Source organism: Macadamia integrifolia, unplaced genomic scaffold (assembly GCF_013358625.1).
Source record: "Macadamia integrifolia cultivar HAES 741 unplaced genomic scaffold, SCU_Mint_v3 scaffold1692, whole genome shotgun sequence".
NCBI classification, from domain to species: domain Eukaryota; kingdom Viridiplantae; phylum Streptophyta; class Magnoliopsida; order Proteales; family Proteaceae; genus Macadamia; species Macadamia integrifolia.
This window is the reverse complement of record NW_024868313.1, coordinates 8,259-33,711: the sequence shown is the minus strand read 5'-3', so window position 1 is coordinate 33,711 and position 25,453 is coordinate 8,259. Positions and strand designations below refer to the sequence as shown.

General features: G+C 39.4%; 1 protein-coding gene across 4 annotated transcripts in view; it reads left to right on the top strand.

The window, feature by feature from the left end:
- LOC122064603 overlaps positions 1-25,127 on the top strand; it is a 67,244-nt gene extending 42,117 nt beyond the window's left edge. For 3 of the 4 annotated variants that reach the window (XM_042628329.1, XM_042628327.1, XM_042628328.1), the window contains exons 4-10: positions 7,916-8,033; positions 8,144-8,292; positions 8,415-9,668; positions 23,495-23,532; positions 23,613-23,823; positions 24,538-24,646; positions 24,743-25,127. In XM_042628329.1, the coding sequence (XP_042484263.1) occupies positions 7,916-8,033; positions 8,144-8,292; positions 8,415-9,668; positions 23,495-23,532; positions 23,613-23,823; positions 24,538-24,540 (1,773 nt within the window). In that variant the 3' untranslated portion in view covers positions 24,541-24,646; positions 24,743-25,127. Of the gene's footprint in view, positions 1-3,920; positions 4,017-7,915; positions 8,034-8,143; positions 8,293-8,414; positions 9,669-23,494; positions 23,533-23,612; positions 23,824-24,537; positions 24,647-24,742 lie in introns of those variants that run through there. The other variant, XM_042628330.1, reaches the window with a different exon arrangement.
- Positions 25,128-25,453: the final 326 nt, after the last annotated feature.

Here is a 25,453-nt window from a genome sequence, read left to right as displayed (position 1 = left end):
CTCAACTTGGTGTTCAAGTCCAGAAAATTTACTTATTTGGTTTAAGCAGACTCCCACACTGCCACTTATATTTCCTATTTCATAAGATATTTAAATCATGAGTGATTTACATCCCCCTCCCCTGTGTTTTGTTGATATTATATCCCCCACCCTCTTGTTTTCAAAAATTACACCAACCTCCCCGTCAGATGACACATATTACAAATAAGCTGACTCTGTCAACTTTTGGCCGTTTAGTTTTCAATTTTTTTATAATACCCATATTACCCCTTATTAATGTAATTTACCCTTCTACCCTCCCTTGTGAAACACCTTTAACAAAACTAAGAAGCGGCGAGCGGCAGCAGCAATAGTGAAGGCAATGGCGTACGGTGTACGGCGAACGATGAATGGCAAATGGCGAGCGGCAGTGGCTAGCCTCCGTTATTAGACCCAAACCCCAATTGATTGTAGTTGCAGTTGGCGACTCTCTTCTCGGTAAGTTCTTTCCTCATCTCCGTAGTATGTTGTCCATACTCTATTTTTTCTCCTGTGGGTGACAGTGGTGAGAACAGTGGTTGGGAGATAAGCCCCTTGCTTGGCCAACCATTTTTGGCTTCTATGGGAACACACATTGATTTGAGAAGAGATCTTTACCCCTTTAGGATGAAAATCAATTCTTCTCTGAGCCTCTGGGTTTCCCTACCCAATTGCTCTTAATTAAACCCTTAAAACCTTATCACTGTTCGATCTAATTACACATTTGACTTCAGAATGTCCTATGATTCGTAATGTTGAAATAGAGGTCTTAGTCTGCAAATTTCCATTTTTAGAGATCTCATCACCGTCGCGTCGCTGCAACAATCGCCTGTCGCGCAACCATCGCATGTCGCCGTTGCTTGCAACTGTTGTCGTCGCCTTGTCGTCTTCACCTAGAGTTGCCCCCTATCACCGGCAATGCTGAAACCCTCAAACCCCCAAATCTGTTTTAAGGTTGGGGTAAAATGTAATGAGAGTAGCGACAAGGGTAAACTCGAAAAACTATTGTGGTTAAAGGAAAAAGGGCAAACTCGTATTTTAACACCCAAAACTAATAGCCCACTAACAATGTCATCTGACAGGGGAGGCTGGTGTAATTTTTGAAAACATGGGGGTGGGGGATGTAATATAAGAAAAACACAGGGGAGGGGGATGTAAATCACTCTTACATCATTAATTACATAACAAAATTCTACACTCTACCCCAACCTGTTTAAGTGTAGTATTCCTGTTCCTGAACTAGGGGGGCATTTGACTGTGTATTCTGGTTTCGTAAACCTTCTTTACTGTGGGACTATGTATAGGGAACCACTAATAGATCCTCACCTGGTAAAAGTGCCCTAGTCATACCTGCAGTCCTCAAAACATATATTAAATCCCAGACATTGTATCGTACTGTCATGGGCTTTATTTTTCATTAAATCTTATGTACACAAATCCTAAATCTTATGTACACAAGTCCCAAAACATGTGTAAAGGTCTGCTGACCTGTTACACAGCATCTCTGTCTACTGGAACCCTAACCGGTGGGTTACCTGGGCAACAACCGGCTGGCCGGTCATGACCCACCAGTTCTCTTTTATTCTGCAGAATCCGATTTGGCCCTGTTGTTTCCTGCAACACAAGTTGCTGTGAAGCTGAATTGACCCATGTATTCTCAATTCGATCACTGAACTAGGTTGAATACATTCATTTGCAATCTCTTACATAATAAGTCAGCCCACCTCAGTTTGCAACAGAATTTTACAATGAATTTAATTAAAATCTATTGAAATTCTCAATTCCAACAATTATTAGAATTCTGCCCTAAGATATGAAATCGAATTTCATTTAAGGGACCTTACTCCCATCCTAATTTTCTCTATTACTACTAAAATTATAGAAACCCTAGATTCCAGGGTTTACAGGGACAATTTCTAACCAATTGATTCCCTGAAACCTTCCCTGGGTTGGGGTTTTACCTTACTGCGTAGCAATACTCTGCACAGGGTTTCCCTGGCAGTCCCCAGTTGGCAAAAACCTTAACCCTAGCTATCCTACACATACAAAATCACCTTCCTAAGCTTAGTACAGTAGTAGTTTTACTCACCTGGTGCAGATTCGATTCCAGTAGTAGCCTGAGATAGGTGAGTTCCCTTCTTATCTCCTTCTCTTCCTCTTCTTCCTTCTCTTTTCTTCTTCTTCTTCTTCTTTCTCCCCTCTTCTTCTTACTGTTACACAGCCACAGTTTTGGGGTGAGGTTTTTGCCCTAAAACCTGTATTTAAGGCACCCCAAAGGTCTGTTTGGTTGGCCCTTATAGATATTATATATATACATATATTTATATATCACTTATTTAATCAGAATTTGATTAAATTAATAAATTCCCTCATTGCATTTTCTGAAATTAAACTATGCATTTCATGGCTTATGTAGCCCTCTTTACATAGGGGCAAAGTGGGAATTTGCACGGTAGAGATGTGGGGCCCATAGTGCAAAAACCAGAAAAATGCATTCTGCCAGGCAAAACCGGTTGGCCGGTTTGTACCCATCAGTTTGGCCACTTTCAGCCCCCTATGGCCTATCATGCTTCCTTCCCTACCTGATCTCTTTTAGGTTGAAAATTACCTAGCTGCCCACACTTCCTGGTGATTTTTCTAGCAATGTTGGCAGGATGAACATGACCAAGTGGGGTCACTTTTTCTCTCCTAGCATTCCATTGCTGCCAACCAAGCCAGCATGGGCCTTCTCTGTCCTGTACTCTTGCCTGTTCACAGGTAAGCAAGGTTCACGGTATCAGGTTTCAATCTCTGGGGAGACCGAAATTTTGGTCGAAACCTGGGAAATTTCGAGGATACTGGGGAATTTTTTCCGGTATGGTAGAAACTTAGGTTTTGACCCCCAAACAGTGTTTTTTTGGTCTGATTTATTGTGTACATCATATTTTAAACATTTCTAACACATTCACATCATTAGTTTCATAAAAAAAAAACACATTCCTACTTGTGTGGTGAACCAAAGGTTCGATAATCATTACGCTGACTTGTTGGCTTAACTTCTGAAACTTTACTACATAATGACTATATATAGTCTACAATCTACATCAAAACATAAGACATAATCCAAATGATCCAAAATAAATAAAAGTATTACATAATCAACAGTTATCTATCAATACTCAACAGTTTTGACTCAATTACTCATCACTCGAAAGTAGTGACTCAATTCCAAGTAGAGTGTCTAGGTAGTTCCATCCCATGAGCTGCATACCATTGCAGATGTCGTAGCCGCTCCTTTGAATCTGATGAGACATATGCATCCCATGACATGTTTTGGGCCCAATTGTCTTGGTAGTCTCTCACCGCTTTTGTATAAGATTCATCATCAACATTAGCTAGGTATCCTAACCTAGGGAATGGGTTAGTAACATTGTGGGTATGACACAGAAGGTTGGGTTGTGGCCCTTGTGGGTATGACATAGAAGGTTGGGATCGATACCCAAAGATATTATCAACAAAAGATGACCCACCACTTGTAGAACCCTCCTATTCGAATGAGGAAGAAGATTCATCATACTGCCCATAGCCACTACCATATCCAAATGAACCTGTGCTCTCGAAGGATGGTCCACCGGCATATACACCATACTGTCCCGGATACCCATAATGCGATGTAGCTGATCCGGTGCTCTTAAAGCCACTATCACCTTGATGTACTGGACTAGGGCTCGAGTCAATGAATTTTGGTGCACGCTAATGCTCAGATCCTCCACCCTGTCCCAAACTCATGGATTCCATTGTGGAAGATAAACTAGATAAATCCATAGTCGAAATTTCGGTATTATTTTGGTATCTCACTGAAATTTCAACTTTGTCTCGCCTGTCTCAGTGGTTTCGGTTCCTTTTGCATGTTTTGAAGGAAAAACACTCCAACAAGCTTCTAATTAGCCACACCATCACACATTTTGACTTTCATTGGACTCCTACAAGAAGATCTGCACATTTAAAGCTTAAGAAAGGTAAAGTTCTTTCTCCAAAATCAATTTTTTTTTAAATAGTACATAAATACTGTTGGTAAAATTTTTAGAACATCTACGGTTGCTTCCAAACAAAGGTGCAACTCTAAAATAATATCATGTTCTAATATTTTTGCATTTCTATGTTCTAAGCATGTTTATTAACCTTAAAATAAGCTACCCACCAAGTTCAGGTCAAAATATGGCCGTTGGACCACCGAAACAATCAACCGAAAAAGAAAAACAAAAATACACCATCTCGGCGAAATCTCGACGAAATTTCGGTATTTCAGTGTTTCTTAACCCACCGAAACACCGAAATGAAACGAAATTTCGAACCTTGGATATATCCATGCTTTGGCCCATCCTATTTGCCTCATCATAAGGCTCGAACCTTTTGTGTGGTCCTCTACTATAGCCTCTCTGTTCTCGGGAACCATGATGTTCATCTTGCATGGCATGTGTGAACTTGGTCTCCCCTATGAATCTTACTGGAGATGGTTGTAGAACCGTGTTACTTCAGCTCGTATGGCAGCTAATCTATCACCGACATCATCCCTACCATCCCCATCACCACCATCCCTAAAGGCTTTCATCTATACGTCGGTAATAATGTTAGCAACTTAATGTTCATATCCTAGGTAATAATTGCATCAATTAATAACTTCAACACTCACCTCCGTGTTGATGATATTTTGTGCGGTTGGGTTGACTCAATCTTCTCCACCATGGTGTGAATTGCATCTATGAGATCATTTCTCAAGCCAACCCTATGCTTGTATTGATACTTGGGGTTTAGGTAATAAGCTAAAAATAGTTAAGGTGAATATTGGGTAAGCAAAAGTATATGTCAGTATTAACAAGTTCAAGCAAGGTGAATAAAGTAAAACTAACCAGCCTTATGTAGAGGATGCGTGAGCTGCCTCTCCCAGCGGTCCTTGATTATGGCAAGGAACTTCTTGTTACCCTTTTGGTACACCGCTTCCACCTCCATCTTCATTATTTCAATGGCAGCCCATATGATTGGTAAGGTGGGTTTCTTCTGTGAGTCAACCAACTTCAAGACGCTCACAATCGGATCTAATATCTTCTCTACTTTCTTGAGATCCTCCTAGAATTTTTCACTAATAGTGGTTGGGCTGCTTTTCCTCCTTGGGAGTCAGATCCATCCCAATTAAACCACTCCTCAGAAGCAAACGTGGATCTCAATATAGACTTCTTCGTCTCAAAGCTCTTTAAGGTGATATAGTTCGTCGCGAACCTTGTCAATCCTAGCCTCACCAAGTCCCCACCACATTTTGTTCTTAATAAGTTCAGAGTAAACCCATGGTTGTACACATATGTGGTCACCTGCCTTGCTTTCTCTACCACATTTTTTTTTAATCTTCAAACTTCCCATATCTTTTAACGTGAGATCTATACAATGGGCTGCACAGGGAGTCCAAAATAGATGGTACCTTCGATTGTTCATTAACTTTTCCCCAGCGTTCTTGAAGTTGCTCCCATTATCAGTGACAATCTGTACAACATTCTTGACCCCAACATCCTTTACCACCTCTTTTAAGAGGTTGTAAATGTATTTTGCATCTTTCTTCTCATTGAATGCATCAACTGACTCTAGGAAGATTGGCCTTCCATCATAATTCACCATGAAATTGATGATGGATTGTCTAGTGGGTCCAGTCCATCCATCACTCATCACGGTCACCCCATAATATTCCTACATTGGCTTTAGATCCGTAATGTAATCTACCAACTTTTTCTTCTGCTTTGGCAAATATACATTGTACATATCATAAGTTGTTGGCTCTTTCACACTTGGACCAGCCTTACCAATCTCATCCAGCATGTTTTGGTAATATGACCCTGTGGTCACATTGGCTGGAATGGTATGATAGAAAGCCCACTTAGAGAAAGCCATCCCCATTGCCTCCTTAACATTGGTCCACACTTGCTTCAATTTTAATCATCTCGAGTCCTGCCTTCGATACAGTGCAGTATCAGATTGGAGAACCTCAACATTACAGTTACGAGATGATGGTGGTGGTGGTGGTGGTGGGGGTGGGGGAGTGGGTGTGGGTGGAGTTGGGGCTTGGTCCCTCCTACTCTAGGACCTCTTCAATAGAACATTTGGCTCTCTATGTCTCAACCTCCTCCTCCTCCTCTGTGGCTCAGGGTCTTTTTCAACTGCTCGAGATGAACTAGCTTCCCTAGCCCTCTGTACCCGTCTTTCCTCATCAATATCAAGTTGGGCTTTGCTTGCTACAAAAGCCCTCCTCAATTGTTCAGCTTCTTGTGCCGTTTGTACATCATCCAAGTCAGGTTCCTCACTGTCTTAATCTTGCTCCCCCAACTCTGGCAATGACTCAAGACAAGCATCATGTTATTCATCCCTAACTGCCATCTTCTCCTTCCTCTTCTGTAACCCTCATTTTAAATGCTTCAACATGCTCCTCTTGATCTCATTGGATACATTAAGGCAGCCCAACACATTCCTATCCCCACTTGCTAGATGCCACTTTAATCTTGTGGCCCCACCAGACATATTTTTTCTGGAAATAATTACATTGTGACTTCCTTTTATCAGCTGATAGGGGTCTCCTATGCAACCATGCAATGTCCCCACCTCTATCACTCATTATGCAACACTTAAAATCTTCCTACAACACTATTCCAACAAAAAAAAGACCAATTATAAACATATATGCATCCATAATGACTCATAAAAACAATTAGAGATAATTGCAAATTCCCAACAAAGCATTATATTTTTTCCCTATTTAAAAATATTTTAAAAAAATATTTAAAAAATAATTATTTAATTAATAAATAATGACTAATTAAAAAACATCACATTAGTTTACAAGCATGATTGTAAATGAATTTGTAATACATTCTATAAATTTCTTGAATTTTCAAACTATAATAGACAATTTTTCGTAATTATTTACATTTTTAAAATAATTTCAGAATATATCTAAAAAAAAAAAAAATCATCAAGTTGTAGCTCGGCTGATGGTGTTCAGCATATATTAAGTTGAACACCAAAGACCAACTATTAACGTATTTTTTTTTTTCAGAAAAATGTTGGTAAATGCATTTTTAAAAACAGAATATTAAGAAAAAGCATTAACATGCAAAAAAAAATTTGGCCATCGTGAATCCGTAGATCGGGTCCTCCTAAGCAACATATAAAAAAATTACATGATTCTACCCTATTTACTAACATATTATATAAAAAAAAAAGTTTTTTGGGGAAGTTGGGACTTACCTTTTCGGTTCAAGATGCCTTTCTTGTGTAGAGGTAGCACTAATCACCCTTAGATTCAAGTTTGATAGTCAAAAAATGAAAATCTCCACTGTTTCCCCAAGTTTCCCACACTTGGGAGAAAAAAAGCACAAGAGAAAGTCGAAATCTACTGAAATAGGGAATGGTTTTTGTTTCAAACAAATTAAATAGGACCTGGTTCAACCCAAATGGTCGAACGAGGTCGAAAAGGTCGAAATTTCCCATGTTTCGGTTGAAACAGGGGAAACATGGTCAAAACCTGTCGATACCTGGTCGAAACAGATGATTTTAAAAAATACTAGAGGTTTTGTTTCGACCCCTGGCGATACCTGTGAAATCGAGTTCTCGAACCATCTAGGTAAGTGTATAAAAAGTCAGATTAGGGTATTACACTTGGGACCGGCATATCATTTGCTTTTATTTTAAGGGATCTATGGATTAATGGATGTATCAGAAAGTCTTTTCTTTTTTCCCTGGGTTTTCCATGAGTTTGAGACTTGGGAGTGCTTATATGCATAAGACATCTCCATAGTCTAGTCCTTAAACAGGTTTCTGGTTTCAGTGTGATGAATTGGTGTATTTGGTGACACATGATTGTTTCTTCTTAATTCAGTCAAATGAGAAGAGTGTTCATTCACTACCCTCAGGGGAATGGTGCAATGGATCTATGGATGTTTTCCCTCCTACATCATCTGTACCGCAATTGGAAGCTGTAGGAGAAATCTGCAGAGGTATGCTTCACAGATGGATTTTGATAGTAGCTTATATTTGCAACTTTTCCTATAGAACTGGAAAATGATTCTAATTGTCCTGCTTGAAATATAACTTGGCAATCTAATAGGAATGTGCAAAAGAGGATTGCGAACATCTAATGCTGATAGCTTTGGACCTTCCCATTTTTCCAAAGAGGACACTTCTGAAGATTTGAATTCTCGAACTCTCAACTACAGTGGAATGTGTAGTCATAAAAATGCTCATATGTCTCCTAAGGTGTAATTTCTCATTCGTATTCTTTTAGAATGATTAAGATATATTTTTGTGCAGGGTTACTTTCTAACATTATTTCTTTGTCCTCTCTGTACTGGAAACTTTATTATATTTTGCATCTGCAGGCTTCAGGTGCAACTGTGAGTATGGTTCTCAATAAACCTTCCATCAATGGAGCTAAAGAAGGTTATGGGTGCTCTGCTTATGAGCTGCAAGAGATTACAACTATATCACGTTTTGGCTCTCAACATGGCTTGGCTAGTTTTAACGCTGAAAATTTTGAGTCTCAGAGACCTGCAGAGACAAGAAACTCGGATAAGAATTCGAAAGATTCCACCACCATTGGTGGGGCAGGCAATTCACGAAAAATGCATTATAGAAGCCCAACTTCTACTGTGTTTTCTACAGAGAATGGCCTTCCCCCCAATGAGTCTTCTATAAAAGCACCTCCTTTTGAGTTGTTTGTCAGTTCTGAAGAAGGAATTAATCTTTACGTTGATTTAAATTCAAGTCCATCAGACTGGGTTGAGGGCTTCACAACTGAGGTCTGTATCTTCCAGGAAGTTAAAAACATTGCAGTTGGTGATGAGAAAATGAAAATCTCATCACTTTCGAGTAAAGAGTCAGGACTCCAAACAAAAGGTGACCCTGGATGTCCCAGATCCTCCCTGAGTTCAGCTGTGACAAATGAGCACTCTTTGCAGGATCCTCATTACTCAGATATAACTGGTGAAACACTAAGGTCCTGTACAACAATACCATGCAGAACTCCTCTAGAAATATTAGGGGTTTCAGAGAATGATGATCCAGTACTTACATCCATATCCAGACCTAATTCTGATGTACAGATGCAAATGGTTTCTGGTACAGAAACCTGTGTTAGAGAAGGGGAAATGACATGTCTTGATTTGGAGGTCCTTGATACTTCCCAGGTAAAATCGGCCTCTAACTCTGTTTTGGATACGAAGTTGGACGGACTAAACTGCCCTGATTCTATGAAGCATCAGAATTCAATGTTTTGTAGCACTTGTACTGAAAATTCTGCAAGACACAGCTCAGGGACTTGTAATGTTTTCCAAGATAGGGGTCTTCCAGTATCTAGCGAAATCTGTGAGGTTTCAGTCCCGTCCAATACTGCCAGTTTTGAAAATCCTAGTGAGGTCTGTCCTGGATTCTCAACAAGTGTTTCTATAGAGATGCAGATGTCAGAAGTTGGAAGTCAATGTAAGAACGTGATAAACTCCTTTTGCCAGAACTGTGGTCTAGTTAATTTTGATGATCTGATGCGCAGTACACAACTTGAAAATGGAGAATCTGCAAATTGTGAGCATGATCAGAACACCTGTAGGAACCCTCCAACTGCATATACTGAAACATGGGTATTAGCTTTCTTTCCTTTTATTGCCAACATATTGTTACTTTGGAAACTATGACCTAAATATTAATATATAATTTGACATTGTAGAGATGCTATTATCTGTAACATCTCATAATGTTGGATAGTGTCACTCTATGAGTCTGGATTGTTTGAGTTTATAACTAGACTAGTATTCTGGTTGTCTAGGGGGACATACATTCAATACATCAGCATTTTCATTCTAAAGTTATTTAGACATCATTATAAAAAGCTGTTACTGGAAGTTTCCATCCATTCAACAATTCTCACATCCACGACACATGGAAATTCACCAGTCACACAACCAAAGGATCCAGACTCCTGTTACTAAATTATATCATTTTATACTAGAAATTTCTCCTTGCTATGGAACAGGGTTAGGAGTGTTTTTTTTTTTTTTTTTCTGATAAAAAAGGTTAGGATTTGTTGTTGGGTGGTTTTAATGCTTTTTAGAAGCATGGACTAGGGTTTGAAGTCAAGTAGCTAGTAAGCAATGAAAGAAGCAATGGTTTATCTCAAAAACAAAATGGTATATGAACCGTTGAAAATATATGTAAAGATGAATAAACCTAATGTAGAAAATGAATTTTAATTACTAGCAATCAGACTTTCTCTGTGAAATAATCAAGGTCCAACAAATTCTTAGCAGCCACATGCTTGAAGTGAATTATGAGAGCCAAATTCTCATAAAACAATAAGGAATAAAATATTACACTGATACATGTTCTTGGATACCCCCAACTTGTATCTAAATTAGAACTTCAATTATGATACATTGAAAGTCAAAACTATTCCTACTTATTACTTAGTACTTACTAATTCTAAACTGAAGTAACTTGGACCTAACTAACCCAAATAGAAAGGCTAAAAGTTGGTCTCTGAGAGAGGCATGGGTGGTGGCCTTGTTCTCTTTCCTTGCTGCAATCTGGCACGAAAGAAATCTAAGGCGCTTTGAAAGGGAAGAAAAGAAACTTAGCCATGATTTTAAGCAATATAAAAGGGGACATCCATTTCATATGTAGCAGTCGGAAATTTTCTCCCAAGTCTGCTGAAGACCTTATCCTGTGCAGAAGATTGCAACTTACTACATCCTCTTAGCGCCCTATTCCTATCTTGGAAGTTCATTGGTGTGAGCCCATGCGTGATTGGGTGAAGATAAACACAGACGGTTGCTCTCTTGGTAATCCAAGGCGCAGGAGGGCGAGGAGTGTTTAGAGATCATGATGGAAGGATGCTTCTCAGTTATCAGACTTTTCTCGGTGTCACTGGCAGCTTCACGGCGGAGATTTGGAGTATAATTAAGGGGATTTCAATTTCTCGTGATAGGAATATCCATCGCCTTTGGATTGAGTCTGACTCTTCTGCGGCTGTTGGGCTTTTCCACCATCGGTTCATTCCTTGGTTTGTTTGTCAGGAATGGAGTCACCTTCTCAGTTATCTAAATAGTATTGTTTGGAAGATCTCGCACTGTTACAGGGAAGCTAATCCGATTGCGGATTATTTGGCCAAGGAAGCAGCCAAGATTGGGACCTCGTCTGACGATGTTATTCTCCCCCATCGTATCATGAGTGAGCTGTTTTCTGATGAGGCAGGCAGAACTAGATTCAGATTTATGAGATAGCAGTTGTGAGTCTCTGCTGATGGCAATGCTGAAGGTGGAGACTCGCTTCTGGCTTATAGCTTATAATATATTCTTCCTTTTTTCTCAATTTTAATATATTCTGATCTTCTAGCAAAAAAAAAAAAAAACTAACCCAAATAGAAAATAAAGAGAACCAGGCAAGAGTTAAATCAGATCAAGAACCAAAATTTCCAAAATGCCATTTGTAACAAAAGATGGGAGGAACTAGAACACAACAAAGCGATAGCTAAATCAAAACTCTGATATTGCAGCCCCTCATAAAATCACTTGCTCTTTGGATGTCATCTGTTTGGCTGGTCCTAAAGGTGGTTCCATGTTGCTCCTATTTAACTGTCCCTGAAATGTGAGTTGAGTTCAGGGCTGGGTATTCAGCATTGGGCAGGCCGAAAGGATGGCTAGATCCTAACTCAACCTAGGTTTTGAACTTGCCCTGCTTGAGCCCAAGATAAGAAAAATTATTCACTACCACAAAACCAGGCTTGAAACCGAGATATTTCACGAAACCGCGAAATTTCAGTCAAACCTTCCAGGTTTCGGTGGATAGTTTCAATGGATGGTTTCAAGGCCCAAATGGCCAATTAGGTCCTGAAACTTCAAGGAAACCCTATTTAGGCCCTCTAAATTGTGGAGCCCGTAGGTGGTAAAAAAAGGCACCAAAAATTGTAGTTTGACTTTGGATCCTAGGTTGGTAGTATACGTTATATGTTGCTCTATACATTCTTAATATGGCCTATTCCACACAAAATAGAGCACTAGGCCACATAATTTAAAACAACTAAAATATGCATTAGGACTGCATAAACATATAATTATAAACCCTTTCATAATTATCAAATATTGTATTTTTTCTACTCTTGTATGGGAGTGATTTGGCCAAAAAATAATAAAAAACCAAATTTCCACAAACCCTAGACTGGAAACCAGCAAAACCAATGAAATGGTATAAAATTTGGGCCCATTTCGTTCGAAACTATACATTATATTAAAGGTTTGTATTCTTTCGGTAAAAAAAGATACTGGAACCACACATATCATCGAACTTTACCGAAACAACAAAATTTCGACCTAAACGTTGTGTTTTTTACATATCGCATGGAGTTTCGTTTTGACTTATTACGAAACCAAAACATTGTAGTAGATCAGGAAACAATTAGCAGGGTTTGGCTTTTGTTGTGTGCTAGTTTCTCTTGTGCATTGTGCTTGTTCTCTAAGGTTGTGCACATTGACCATTAAGGAGGTTTGATTTATATTGTTCCGGCTATTTTTATCAATAAAGTTACCATTTCTATATTTATCAAGAAAATGTAGAGGCTTATAGTTAAGAATTAGAGGTTTGGGTAATGATTTGACTTATCAGTAATGATAGAGGTCACATTTATTTATAAAAAGGTTACAACCATAACAGATAAAGAAAGTAGGGTATCACTAACTAAGCGTCCCTATCTACAATGTAAATAACCAAAGTAATAATAATAAACTAATTATGGTCATCTCAATGCTCCATCAAGTTGGTGCAAATATATCATACATGCCCAACTTGGTGAGAAGAAGATTAAACGCTTTACAGAGAACAACCTTAGTAAACACATCAGCTAACTTGTTTTCAGAACTAATAAAGGATATGCAAATTGTCCCTTGTTCGAGCTTCTCTTTAATGACGTACCTATCAATCTCAATGTGCTTTGTTCTGTTATGCTGGACAGGATTGTGAGCAATACCGTTGGTTTCCTTGTTATCATTGTATAGACGTGTAGGATCTTCAAAAACAACTCTAAGTTCACACAAGAGACTTGTGGGTTTTCCCAGTGACAAGGCCAGAGAAGTTGTTCCCACAGATTGTAAGCAGGCAGGCATGAGACCACGTGAGATAGTTCTGACCATTAAACTTGATTGGGATGGTGGAGAGAGAGAGAGAGAGAGCTGGTTGCCTAAACGATGACCATTTTACACCCCGAAGGAGATACAACTACTGGTGTTATCAGTCACAGTAGCCATGGCATAGAAGGGCGGTACGCATGTAGGTGGCAAGAGAACACGATAGCAACACAAGTGGCAGTGACACCTGCAATGAAGTGTGGCAACCAGAGGGATCGCGGCGTGGGAGGTAGGAGCAGCGGTAGCGGCTAGTGAAGAGACAAGATTAGCGCGAGGTGGGAAGCATGATGACGCTTGGCGAGGAGGCACGATGAGCGTGGCTACACGAGGTGGGAGGCAAGGTGATGTTAGGTCACAAAGGCGCGGGAGTGGAGGGAAGCGCGATAGGTTAGGGTTAGTAGTGCATAGAATGGGTTTAGTCTACCATGCTAGACTATGAGGCGAGGGCCCCCAAACGTGGCAGAGAAAACAAAACAGAAAAAGAAAAGAAAATTTAGGGTTTTTTGCTCTGATACCAAGGTGAGAATTAGAGGTTTGGGGAATGATTTGACTTGTCAATGATGACAGAGGTCTCTTTGAAGGTTACTAATCATAACAGATAAAGAAAGTAGGGTGTCACTAACTAAGCATCCCTATCTACATGAATTACTATGATAAATAGTAAAATACCCAAGATAATAATATGCTAACTATGGTCATCTCAACACTTACTTTTGATAACGTGGATAGATTACATGTAAATCCATAAGTCCAACATGTTAACTACATATTATCAAAGCCTTAAAATAAACTCTACCACCATTGACATGATATGTCTGAGCTCTATGGGTTATATATGTAGGTTTAACGACTAGGGCATACCCAATATACGAGGAACCTGCTACTTCATGGTATGGGGAGGGGCATATATAGGTTTAACCACAAAAAATGGTGTACCCAAGGTTTTAAAGTATCGGTATTTGGTATCGTATCGGAAGGGTGATTTTAAGGGATGTATCGTGTCGTATCAGAGAGAGACAAGATACACAAGATATGTGTGGTAATGGAGAAGAAACATTTGGAAACACTCAGGATATATGCAAAATACTGTATTGAAGCATTAAACACTATAAAAATGTATAAAAACGAGAACAAAGTATGAGAGACAAGTGCATTCAATTGATTATATATAGAAGGATGAAGTTTCTTACATTTACTAATATCAAATTTTTTTAGGTATCGTATAGGTAAATTAAAGATACGATATGTATCAATTAGTATCGGCAAATATAGAAGGATAATTAAAACCTTGGGCATACCCAATGCACAAGGCTCCTGCGGCCCCACCACTGTGGGGTCTAGGGAGGGTCATAATATGCCTCCTTACCCCTGCTTCGCGGAGAGGCTATTCCCTTGACTCGAACCCGTGATCACTTGGTCACAATGGAGCAACCTTAATGTTGCACCAAGGTCCACCCTCTTCTGTAGGTTTAACCCCATAGACATAAAAATATATTAGTATTATAGTTAGGATCTATAGTGGGTGGTGGGGAGGGTGAAAGTGGGATTTGATCCCAGGCCTAGGCATAATTGTCACGACATCTAGGTGACCCAAGGAGTTGGAAGGGGTCTAGACGCACGGCAACACCAACAAGGCAACCAAGGAGTTCAATGTGCTTGCCTAGGAAATGCCTTGACAATTATGGGCCTAGGCAGGCACTAGAAAGGATAGAATTAAACATGAATGTGATCACTACAACATAGGGTTAACATAACAGCAATTGGTGATATTATGGGGAAAAGTTGACTGAATTAGTTTGTCATGTTTAATTAAGGAACAATTACTGTAGTGAGGAGTGGCATGTCATAAGATAAAGGCTTAATTGAGATGAGGGAAAGGTCCAAGAAAAACTGGATTGACGTAGTAAGGCAACTCTTGAGGTTTGGTGATTTTATGGAAGGTATGGGCATAGATGTGGAACAATATAAAAGGGTTCATAACCCAATATAAATGTCTAAATGACCCTTGATCTTTTTTTTAGATCGCTACTGATGCAGATAAGCACTTAAAGGTTTATTTTATTGGAAATATGCCTTGAGTTGGGTTATGTAGGTGTTAGGCCTTTGATCCTATGGGTTTCTCTGTAATAGGCCACTTTAATGGGCCTACAATATAGGTAGAAAGTAGGATTTATTAGTTTAGTTAGAGTCCTTCAATTGGTATCAGAACCGAACCGAACCGAAGATGGATCTGGAAGTTTGTTACTTTGCTAGATAGAGGGATCTATACAAAGCCCTTGATTGGCTAGATTCTTTGGAGGAATATTTTAGAACCAAACCCTGAAATTGAGGTTCATGTTAAAGAAGTTCTAGTAATTCCTGTCAGTGAGAAAGAGTAGGTCCTTGATGTTCCCATCACTGAGACTCATATCAAAGAATTCGAAAGCAACAAAGTTGCCGTAATGGACAATGAGGTTGAGAAGGAACATGGCACTACAAAAAATGTGATGATTGTGAACAGCCAAGAACCACTGGGTAGATGAATCAAAAGATTGAAGATGTGATTGAACCATCAACGAGAGCAATAAAAAACCACTGGGTAGATGAATCAAAAGAGTTCTACGTTGCACCAAAGTTTGCAGAGGTCAATGGTACATTGGTGGATGACCCTATGGACATGTCTGAAGATTCTGCAATTGAGCATGAGGAATTTTTTATTCCTTCAAAGTACTTTGAAGAATGAGAGCCTCGTCCTCTACACTATATTCATGTTTTTAAAGAATTTCCTGAGTTTTTCTATGGACTTGAACATAACCTTCACACCAAGGTGATCTTTCTAATGTTCAACACTCGAGGTCGAGTTTTTTCAAGTACAGGAGAATTGATGCAAATAAGTCAGTCATTTAAAGGGTTTATTTGATTGGAAATAAGCCTTGGGTTGGGTTTTATAGGTGTTGGGCTTTGATCCCATGAGTTTTCTTTGTAATAAGCCACTTTAGTAGGTCTAAAATAGTTAGAATGTAAGGTTTGTGGTTAACAAGTGAGAAAGAGAGAAAGAGGAAGAGCAAGAAGAAGGAGAAAGAGTTGGAGAGGAAGATGGAGAAGAAGAAGAAGAATGGTAGAATGTGTGTTGTGAGCAAAGTCTCACTCACACCAATATATTACTTCACTAATATATTTACATGATATTACACATACCTCTCTGAGGAAAATGAAAATAAAACATATAACGACAAATTACTAAATTGCCCTTAAGAACATAACTAATATCTCTAACACTCCCCCTCAAGCTGGAGAATAAATATCATGCATTCCTAGCTTGGATAGTAGAGAACTGAACTGATGATGAAGATGACCCTTTGTGAAGACATCAACCAGCTGATTTCCAGTCCTCACAAAAGATGTGCATATGTAACCAGTGTCAATCTTCTCTTTAATGAAGTGTCTGTCCACCTCTATGTGCTTTGTTCTATCATGTTGCACTAGATTGTGGGCTATACTTATGGTAGCCTTGTTGTCACAATAAAACCTCATAGGTGCCTCAGTATCAAATCCCAACTCTTGGACCAGCCTTCTCAGCCATAGGAGTTCACACACTCCATGAGCCATGACTCTAAATTCTGCCTCTGCACTAGACTGAGCCACTACTGCTTGTTTCTTGCTTCGCCATGTAACTAGGTTTTCACTTACAAATGTGCAATAACATGAAGTAGATCTCCTATCAGAAACTGAGTCAGCCCAATCTGCATCAGTGAAGCCTTCTATCCTCATATGGTTATGCTTGGCAAAAAGTAGTCCTTTTCCTGGAGAGGACTTCAAGTACCGGAGAATGTGGTAAACCGCATCCAAGTGCCCACTCGTGGGAGCATGCATAAACTGACTCACCACCCCCCACTGCATAAGTAATGTCTGGACGAGTCAAGGACAAATAAATGAGCTTCCCAACTAGCCTTTGATATTTCCCTGCATCAACAAGAGAAGGGCTAGCATCTTCTCCCAGCTTATGATTTTGCTCAATAGGAGAACTTGCAGGCTTGTAGCCTATCATTCTTGTTTCTTTCAATAGGTCTAGAATAAACTTCCTTTGGCATATGTTTATGCCCTTCTTAGATCTCGACACTTCAATCCCCAAGAAATATTTTAAGGGTCTGAGGTCCTTAATCTCAAACTGTTTGGCTAAGTAGTTCTTCAGATTGGCTATCTCAGTCCTGTCATCATTAGTGACCACATAGACAATCAAGGCTGTAATGGTGCCATTACCACGCTTGGTGAACAAAGTGTGATCAGCCTAACTTTGGGAATAACCATTCTTCAAGATAGCCTGTCGGAACCTTTCAAACCAGGCCTTTGGAGACTGTTTAAGGCCATACAAGGCCTTCTTGAGAAGACACTTTTCCTGCAGCAGAAGGGAACTTAAAGCCAGGAGGAGTTTGCATATACACCTTCTCTTCTGAATCACCATGCAAAAAGGCATTCTTTACATCCAATTGATACAATGGCCAATCCCTGTTTGCTGCCAAAGACAAAAGGACCCTTATAGTGTTATGCTTAGCCACAGGAGCAAATGTCTCTTGGTAGTCAATCCCATACACTTAACTGTATCCTTTCGCCACCAGTCTTGCTTTGTACCTCTCAATAGTACCATCTGACCGGTAGTTAATTGTGTAGACCCATCTGCATCCAATTGGAGTTCTCCCCCTTAGAAGGTCAACCAATTTTTCAGGGACAATTTTTTTCAAGGGCCTTCATTTCCTCGGTCATGGTTTGCTTCCACTTAGGGTCAGTCATAGCTTCAAAGACATTCTTGGGAATAAAAGCAGATGAGAGAGCAATGGTGAATGCAACACCTGTAGGAGAGAGAGAGTCATAGGAAACAAACTGGGCTATAGGATTAGTACAAGCTCTCTTTCCCTTAATAGCAATAGGAAGATCTAACTCTGATGAGGAAGGAAAGATATTACTTGACTGAAGAGGGTGGATCTCAGGAGTTGGATTCAAAGAGGACTCTTGGTAGGTCTTCTTGTTTCTCCTTGTGTACACAATGGTTTCCTTTTCATTTCCTGAACCTGAACTTGAACCACCTCTTGAATGATCACCAACATCAATAATATCCACCTCTTTGTGTTTCCCAATGTCAAGCATAAAAGGAGAGATAGACAATGGGGAAAGAAAATGAATCTCATCAGTAGCCTTTTCACCTCCATTATGCTCCCCTTGAAGAGGATGATGAGAAGAGGCAAAAAAAGGTGTAGACTCGAGGAAGGTGACATCTTTAGAGAGAAGCCTTCGTCTGGAAGAAGGATGATAACACTTGTATCCCTTAGTAGTGGAGGAGTAGCCAAGAAAGATGCATTTAAGGGCCTTAGGGTCCGGTTTAGTTCGTGAAGACTTATTAACATGGACATAACAAATACACCCAAACACTTTGGGGGGAAGGGAGAAAGAAGAGGATTGAAGAGACAAGATGTTTAAGGGAGTTTTGGAACCAAGGAGTTGTGTTGGCATATGATTGATCAAATAAGCAGTAGTAAGGAGAGCATTAGACCAAAAAGTTTTTGGAACATGCATGCCAAAGAGAAGGCTCTTACTGACCTCCAACAAATGGCAGTTTTTTCTCTCAGCTATCCCATTTTGTTAGGGTGTGTTAACACAAGCTAGCTGATGAATAATACTATGATCAGTAAAAAAGTCTTGAAGACCACCATACATATACTCCCCCCTTTGTCAGAATGAACAATTTTAATTTTGGTGTCAAACTGTGTACATACCATATGATAAAAATTTTTAAAGGCATTATACACATCACTCTTGTGCTTCATTAGAACAGTCCAATTAGCATGAGAAAAGTCATCAACAAATGAAACAAAATAACGAAAACCAAGTAGAGAAGTAGTAGTAGAAGGTCCCCAAACATCAGAGTGCACAATATTAAAAGAAACAATAGATCTATTATCATGATAAGGATAAGAAGAACGACAGTGTTTGGCAAAAATACATGGTTCACAATGAAAAACATGGGAACTAGGAAAATAAGTAAGTAAATGAAGTAACTGTTTCCTCATAAAAACAAAAGATGGATGTCCTAAATGTTGATGCCACATCACAGAATCCACATAACTGCTATCAGTACGTCCACACACATAAAACTGAGCTATAGCCAAAAGAGGTGATTGAGGTTCAAGTATGTAGAGTTCTTTCTCTTCACGCCCACTGCAATAATCCTCTTCGTCACTAAATCTTGAAAGAAAAAATGAGAAGGGAAAAAAGTGACACAATAGTTTAAGGATTTTGTCAAATGACTCATAGACAAGAGATTACGGGTAAGGTCAGGAACGTGAAGCATAGAATCAAGTGAAATGGAAGAAGTAATAGGGATGCTACCTTTATCAGAAATGGAGGAAAGGGAGCCATTGGCAACCCTGACCTTATCTTTATCGGAACAAATAGAGTACGTATCATAATAATGGGACGTACTAGTCATATGATCCGTAGCACCAGAATCAATAACCCAAGATGGTACTGTGAAAGGGGCAGATGAGGAAACCAGTAAGACGGAAGTTGAGGAATCTGGCACTCTAAGGGCATATGATGAGCCTCCCAGCTGAGACATGACTCTGCGGAATACTGCAATATCCTCCCTAGTAAGGGAAATGTGTTTTTCCTGTGGCTAGGAGTAGACCCTGTAGTAGCATGCTTGGCCTCAACACTGTGGGCTCTAGCTCCCCCACTACGTCCACCACGAGCACCACCAGAACCACCACACATGCCAGGAGGTCGACCATGAAGAACTCTCTTTGGTGTGCCCAGACTTCACACATCAATCACAACGTCTATCATCGCCACGGGATGGGCTTTGGCCTTGGCCACCACCATGCCAATCTCTCTGAGAGCTAGTAGTAAGAGCTGACCGCTCAAGGAAGGAACATGCTTTATGGCCACCTGCCTGGTCTCCTAACTCTGCAAATAGCTACACACTTCATCAAGAGATGGAAGTGGAGACCGGCCCAATATCTGTATTTGGATAGGCTCATACTCAGGATTCAACCCACCAAACAAAATAAGAACCCATTGTTTCTCAAGTGTCCGGTAAACCTTAGCTTCATCCTCAGGTTTGGATAGTTGGAGGTCCCTGTAGTGATCACACTCCTCCCAGAGACTAATGACTGTGTTATAATACTCAGAAATGGTCCTCACCCCTTGCTTCATGCCAATGACTTTCTGGAATAGTTGATAAACTTTGGCCGAGTCACTCACACGGTCAAAGGTCTTAGTAACACTGTCCCAAATATCATTGGCAGTTTCTTTCCTCATAAACCTTCTTCCAATCTCAGGTTTCATGAAAAAGATCAGCCACGTCATAACAGTGGAGTTTTCGGTCTCTCATTTTGGATATGTTGGGTCATCTTGTGCAGGAGCCTTAATGGTACTTGTAATATACCCTAGCTTTACCCTACTTTACAAGGAAAGCTTCACAGAATGAGCTCAATCCAAATAGTTGGTGTTGTCCAACTTCACAGTATGTGAGTTATCAAAAACCATAGGAGTAGGAGGAGCACTACTCGATACATTGGCTGAAACATCACTAAAGAGGGCTCCTAGTCCACTATCTTCAGACATATTGTGGATAAGGAGTCACAAACACAATGGGGAGTGCACACTCTACCCAAAAAATCCTTCCTTAGTACTCAGAGATGAATCCCACAAGGAAGAAACACAATAACAAAAGGAAAGAAATGAGATCAAGGCATACTAATAGCAGCAAAACAGATCATACCACTTCACAACACCCAAACAAAACATCTCACAATCCAATAGGGCTGAAGTCCATCATAAACACAACTTCGGAAGCCAACAGAGAAGAAAACAGGGGAGGCAGTACCTGTAAATTAGTAGGAAAAGAGGTTGTGATCTCACACCTCTTTCTCCTTAGGACTGGGAGCTTGGGAGCTTTGTAAAGGACCCTTGGGCAATTCAAATGAGGTATAAACCACCTCCAAAGGTGGCAGGATGAAAGAGAAAGAAGGTTCTCAAGAACAGGAGGGCGGTAATCATGGATTGCCTAGAAAACGACTCTCAAAGCTCCTCAACAGCTTCATTCCTTCTAAAACCTCTTCAAGGGTTTGCTTTGACCCTCTTTCAAGCTCATTTGATAAAAAACTTCAAGTCTTCTCACATAATGATCTCTTCCTTGGGACCCCTTTGTAACCTAGGGTTCCAAAGATAGAATAAGCGAACTTGTAATCCGACTCTCAAACCAAGATCTTGTGCTTTGATACCAAGTTAGAATGTAAGGTTTGTGATTAACAAGGGAGAAAGAGAGAGAGAGAAAGAGGAAGAAGAAGGAGAAAGAGTTGGAGAGGAAGAAGATGGAGAAGAAGAAGAAGAATGGTAGAATGTGTGTTGTGAGTAAAGTCTCACTCACACCAATATATTACTTCACTAATATATTTACATGATATTACACATACATCTTTGAGGGAAATGAAAATAAAACATGTTACGACAAATTACTAAACTGCCCTTAGGAGCATAACTAATATCTCTAACAAAAATATGGGGTAGAAATTAGGAAACAGAGATTTACTTTATTAGTTTAAGTAGTCTTTCTGTTGAACTTTATTCAATCATTCTCCCCTAAGTTACAACTGACCAGCCATATATGTAGGCTGTAACCTTGCTGATTACAATTAGGAAAGATTTGTCATAACCCAAACAGGAAAGTAACTGAAGACTCCTATTACAAATAGAAATCATATCTATGACTGACTCACCAACTAACAAACAAGTTTCCTAAAATAACTCAACTGAAAAACTGACTAACAAACAAAAGGCATAATTGGACTCTTATTAGGACTCCTGAAAGACTTCTTAGGACTCCAACATGGAGTTGGACTGAAACAAAACAAACAAATCATATCAAGAGTGTTTACTATGACCCGAAAGTCCACCAACCAGATCTGTTTGAAGAACAGTCCGAGGGAAGAATCGATTTCAGCAGTGAAGCTGTTTTGAAGTCCAATTGAGTGGCCACACCTCCAAAGTCTGAAGTCTGATCAGCCTCCCCTTTTGGGGTTTTGTTTGTCACCATTGTTTATCACCCTAGGAGAGAGAGAGACTCGACCAGCATTGGGGGCCCATCTGAGGTCTGGAACTTGTTCTAGAGGATTCTCTCCAAGTTTCCTTATTTAAAGCCCAGGAATCAAGAACCTGCAAAACTCTTAGGTCTGTAATCAGTTTGAAGATCCCTTTGGTGGTTTTATTCAGAACCTTAACAGCCTCTGCCGATCCAAATTTGACCCCCATCAGAGGGGCTCCTACTCCCAACCGCCGGCTGCCCTAGTTTTACCCTGTTTTGGGGTTTGTTTCTAAATCTGGTTTTCAGATTTTTCTATAATTATGCTTGGTTTAATTGGAGCTTTGGGGAATAATATTGGGGGTTATTGACCTCTCAATACCCTTACATTAGGTACACTATAGAAAAAGGGGGAGGGGGAAAAAAGGTAACAGCCAAGAGATTCGAACTCTAGAGCTCCTGGTGAGTGTGCAATAGAAGCACCACTACCTCACCAACTGCACTAGGCAGCTGTTACCCTTGGTAGTTGAAAGCTTGGAATAAACCTTTCTTGTGTTGAATTGAACTTTTACACTTTCATTTTACATGCATGGCATGAAATTTTGCTATGCCATGGTAATAGTTAAATATATTTTATTGCACGCTAGAACCATTAATTCATTAGTATTTTATTGTAAAATTCCAATTGCATTATATGTAACATAGTTGTCAAGGCGTCACCTAGGCATCCAGACTCTTTCTTGGGTCTAAGGTGACAACAAGCCTTGTTGATACTTCATGTGTTTATATTGATTTATGTTTATTGTTTTGTTTTTTGATGAATATGCTTATATTATATCCTATGCTTTGTTTGTTATATGTTGGCTTCTATGTTGCGTATAAGCATAAAAGTATAAAATTGTCATTGCTATAATACATATGGTCATGACTGGAGCCTGTCTCTTATCACCTCTCCAATGCCCTTGGGTTGCCTAGTCGCCATGACAACTATGATATGTAATGCAACTTTGTCAAATTAAGCACAGTGGCATTAAGAGAATTCTGGATAAATATTGAGTTGGACCTCAATTGAAAACATTTCTGATTTAACTTTGTAATATCATTAGTTTTTTTATCTCTAACAACTAAATTATATGTATATACCCCCAATTTTTTTTCTTTCTTTTAGGTAGATGTTTTTGTTCAGTTTTCTATCAATCCAGTGATTTAGAAACTGACAATCATTGATATTCATATGCAGGAAAGAAGCAGCACCATAAATGATAGAGAGAGCTCCGAGTAAATTTTGTTCTCAAAGTCATGTTTTTATGTCTAATGTAATGGACAGTACCTGATTATTATCTTTTTTGTTCATTCAGATGCTCACAGATAGACAACACATCAGAAAGGAACTGTAAGAGGTCACATGGTAACAAATATTGTGATGGTCTTCAGAGTAAGAGACTGCAAACTAGTAGTGTGGATCAAAATGGGTGCACCAAACCTACTGGAAAGAATATAAAAAGTTCAATGCAAACGGCAAGAGAAATTCCTAGCCCTAGTAGGAGATCATTGCGGCTAGTCTTAAAGGTTTACAAATACTACTTATATTTTCCCATTAATATACGTGATTGAAACTATGAATCGGGAGGTTTTTTTTTTTTTTCCTTTCTTTACCATAATTTAGCTTCACAGGAAAGAAGGTAACTAGTATTTTATCAGAATTGACGGAAAGGAGAAACAAATAACTTGGATAAGATGCTTTTTTGGTGAAAAGACTAAAATTACCAGTAAATAAAGTCAGTGCTTAATTTCTTTTGTACTTGCAATTTTCTCTCTGGTAACCATTATTTTCACTCTAATCAATATCAGTAGCAAATTTGAGTAATTTCTGCTGGATGTAACACCAACCCTTACAGTAAGCTTGCATGATATTTTGATGCATGCAAAATGCCAAGGTTAGGATCATTTCCAATGCCCCCCCAAGGACCATGCGAAAGCAGGGGACTTGCACCTTGTTGCAGGCTCTTTTCTGTAGATACATGCAGATACCACCTAAAGTCGAGAGTGAATGACCGCTCAATCAGCTGGAAATATATATGTTGGTAGCTTTCTATTTTTTTTCCAACTCATTTTTCCTTTGGAAAATATGTTGTGAGTGATGACTGCCCATCTCTGCAAATGAAACTTTTATCTCAAGTTAATACAAGGGCATCATCTCGTTTATCTAAGGGCCTAACTATTTGAATCTCTTGTATGTCAACTAGATGAATCCCTTTTAAAATGGTTTATTTTTCTTTCCAGTGAATTCAAGTTAAAGTCAGAAGTAGGACAAGGTAGGCCAGTTTCACATCACATTCTCTGATGGTGCACATTCGAGAGCAAAGAGGCTCTATGACATGTAGATGCGATAGTAAGCAAGCTTCTAGTTCTTTGCTTTAATATCTGTGCAATTTGTGGTGTTTGATTTTTTATCTAACATTTGATTGTACTTGTTCTCCTTTTCTAGGTCAGTATTGTAAGCTGAAGGTGGAGGCAAGGTGACCACATAATACTGAGATGCATTAATTTAGATGTTCAAGTTGACTGAGGAGACCATTATACTTATAATATTGAGATGCAGCAGGATACCCCAAAATTTAAAGGTAGATTTCATCTCGGGACGTATGCCGTTAATAACTTTAGCCTTTGGGGTCCTTATGACAATATTCTTTCATTCCTTTCTGGTATCTCAAAAGTCCATTAAACCAGCTTTCTAACTTATGGAGTTCTGGTCGAATTGTTCCATATATTTGTTTATTTTGTTGTGGAATTACTTTGCCATAGGATTTCAGCATGTTTTCTTCCCAAAAAACGGGAAAGGAAAAAAAATTTGCAGTGTGGAAGTTTAAATATCTTTTGAAGCCTCTTACCAGTGACCTGGATTGTTGGTGGCAAATGTTCCATCACTAGGAACTGATTCCTTTTTAGTTCCTTTTTACAAATCACTGTTGCTGCTTATCAGGAGTGGGGAAAGGAATCCTGATAACCATCATGGCATCATGATATTGCGTGGGTCCATATGATAAGGTTCCTTTCCCCCCCCCCCCTTTTGTGGAAAAAAAAAGAGGAGTTTGTAAGCGTGTGGTTAGCACCTCTCTATGCTTCGCTACTGTAGCATTGTTTGCAAGCCTGTGACCTACTAGATGCTATGAACAGATGTCCAACACAAGGGCATTAT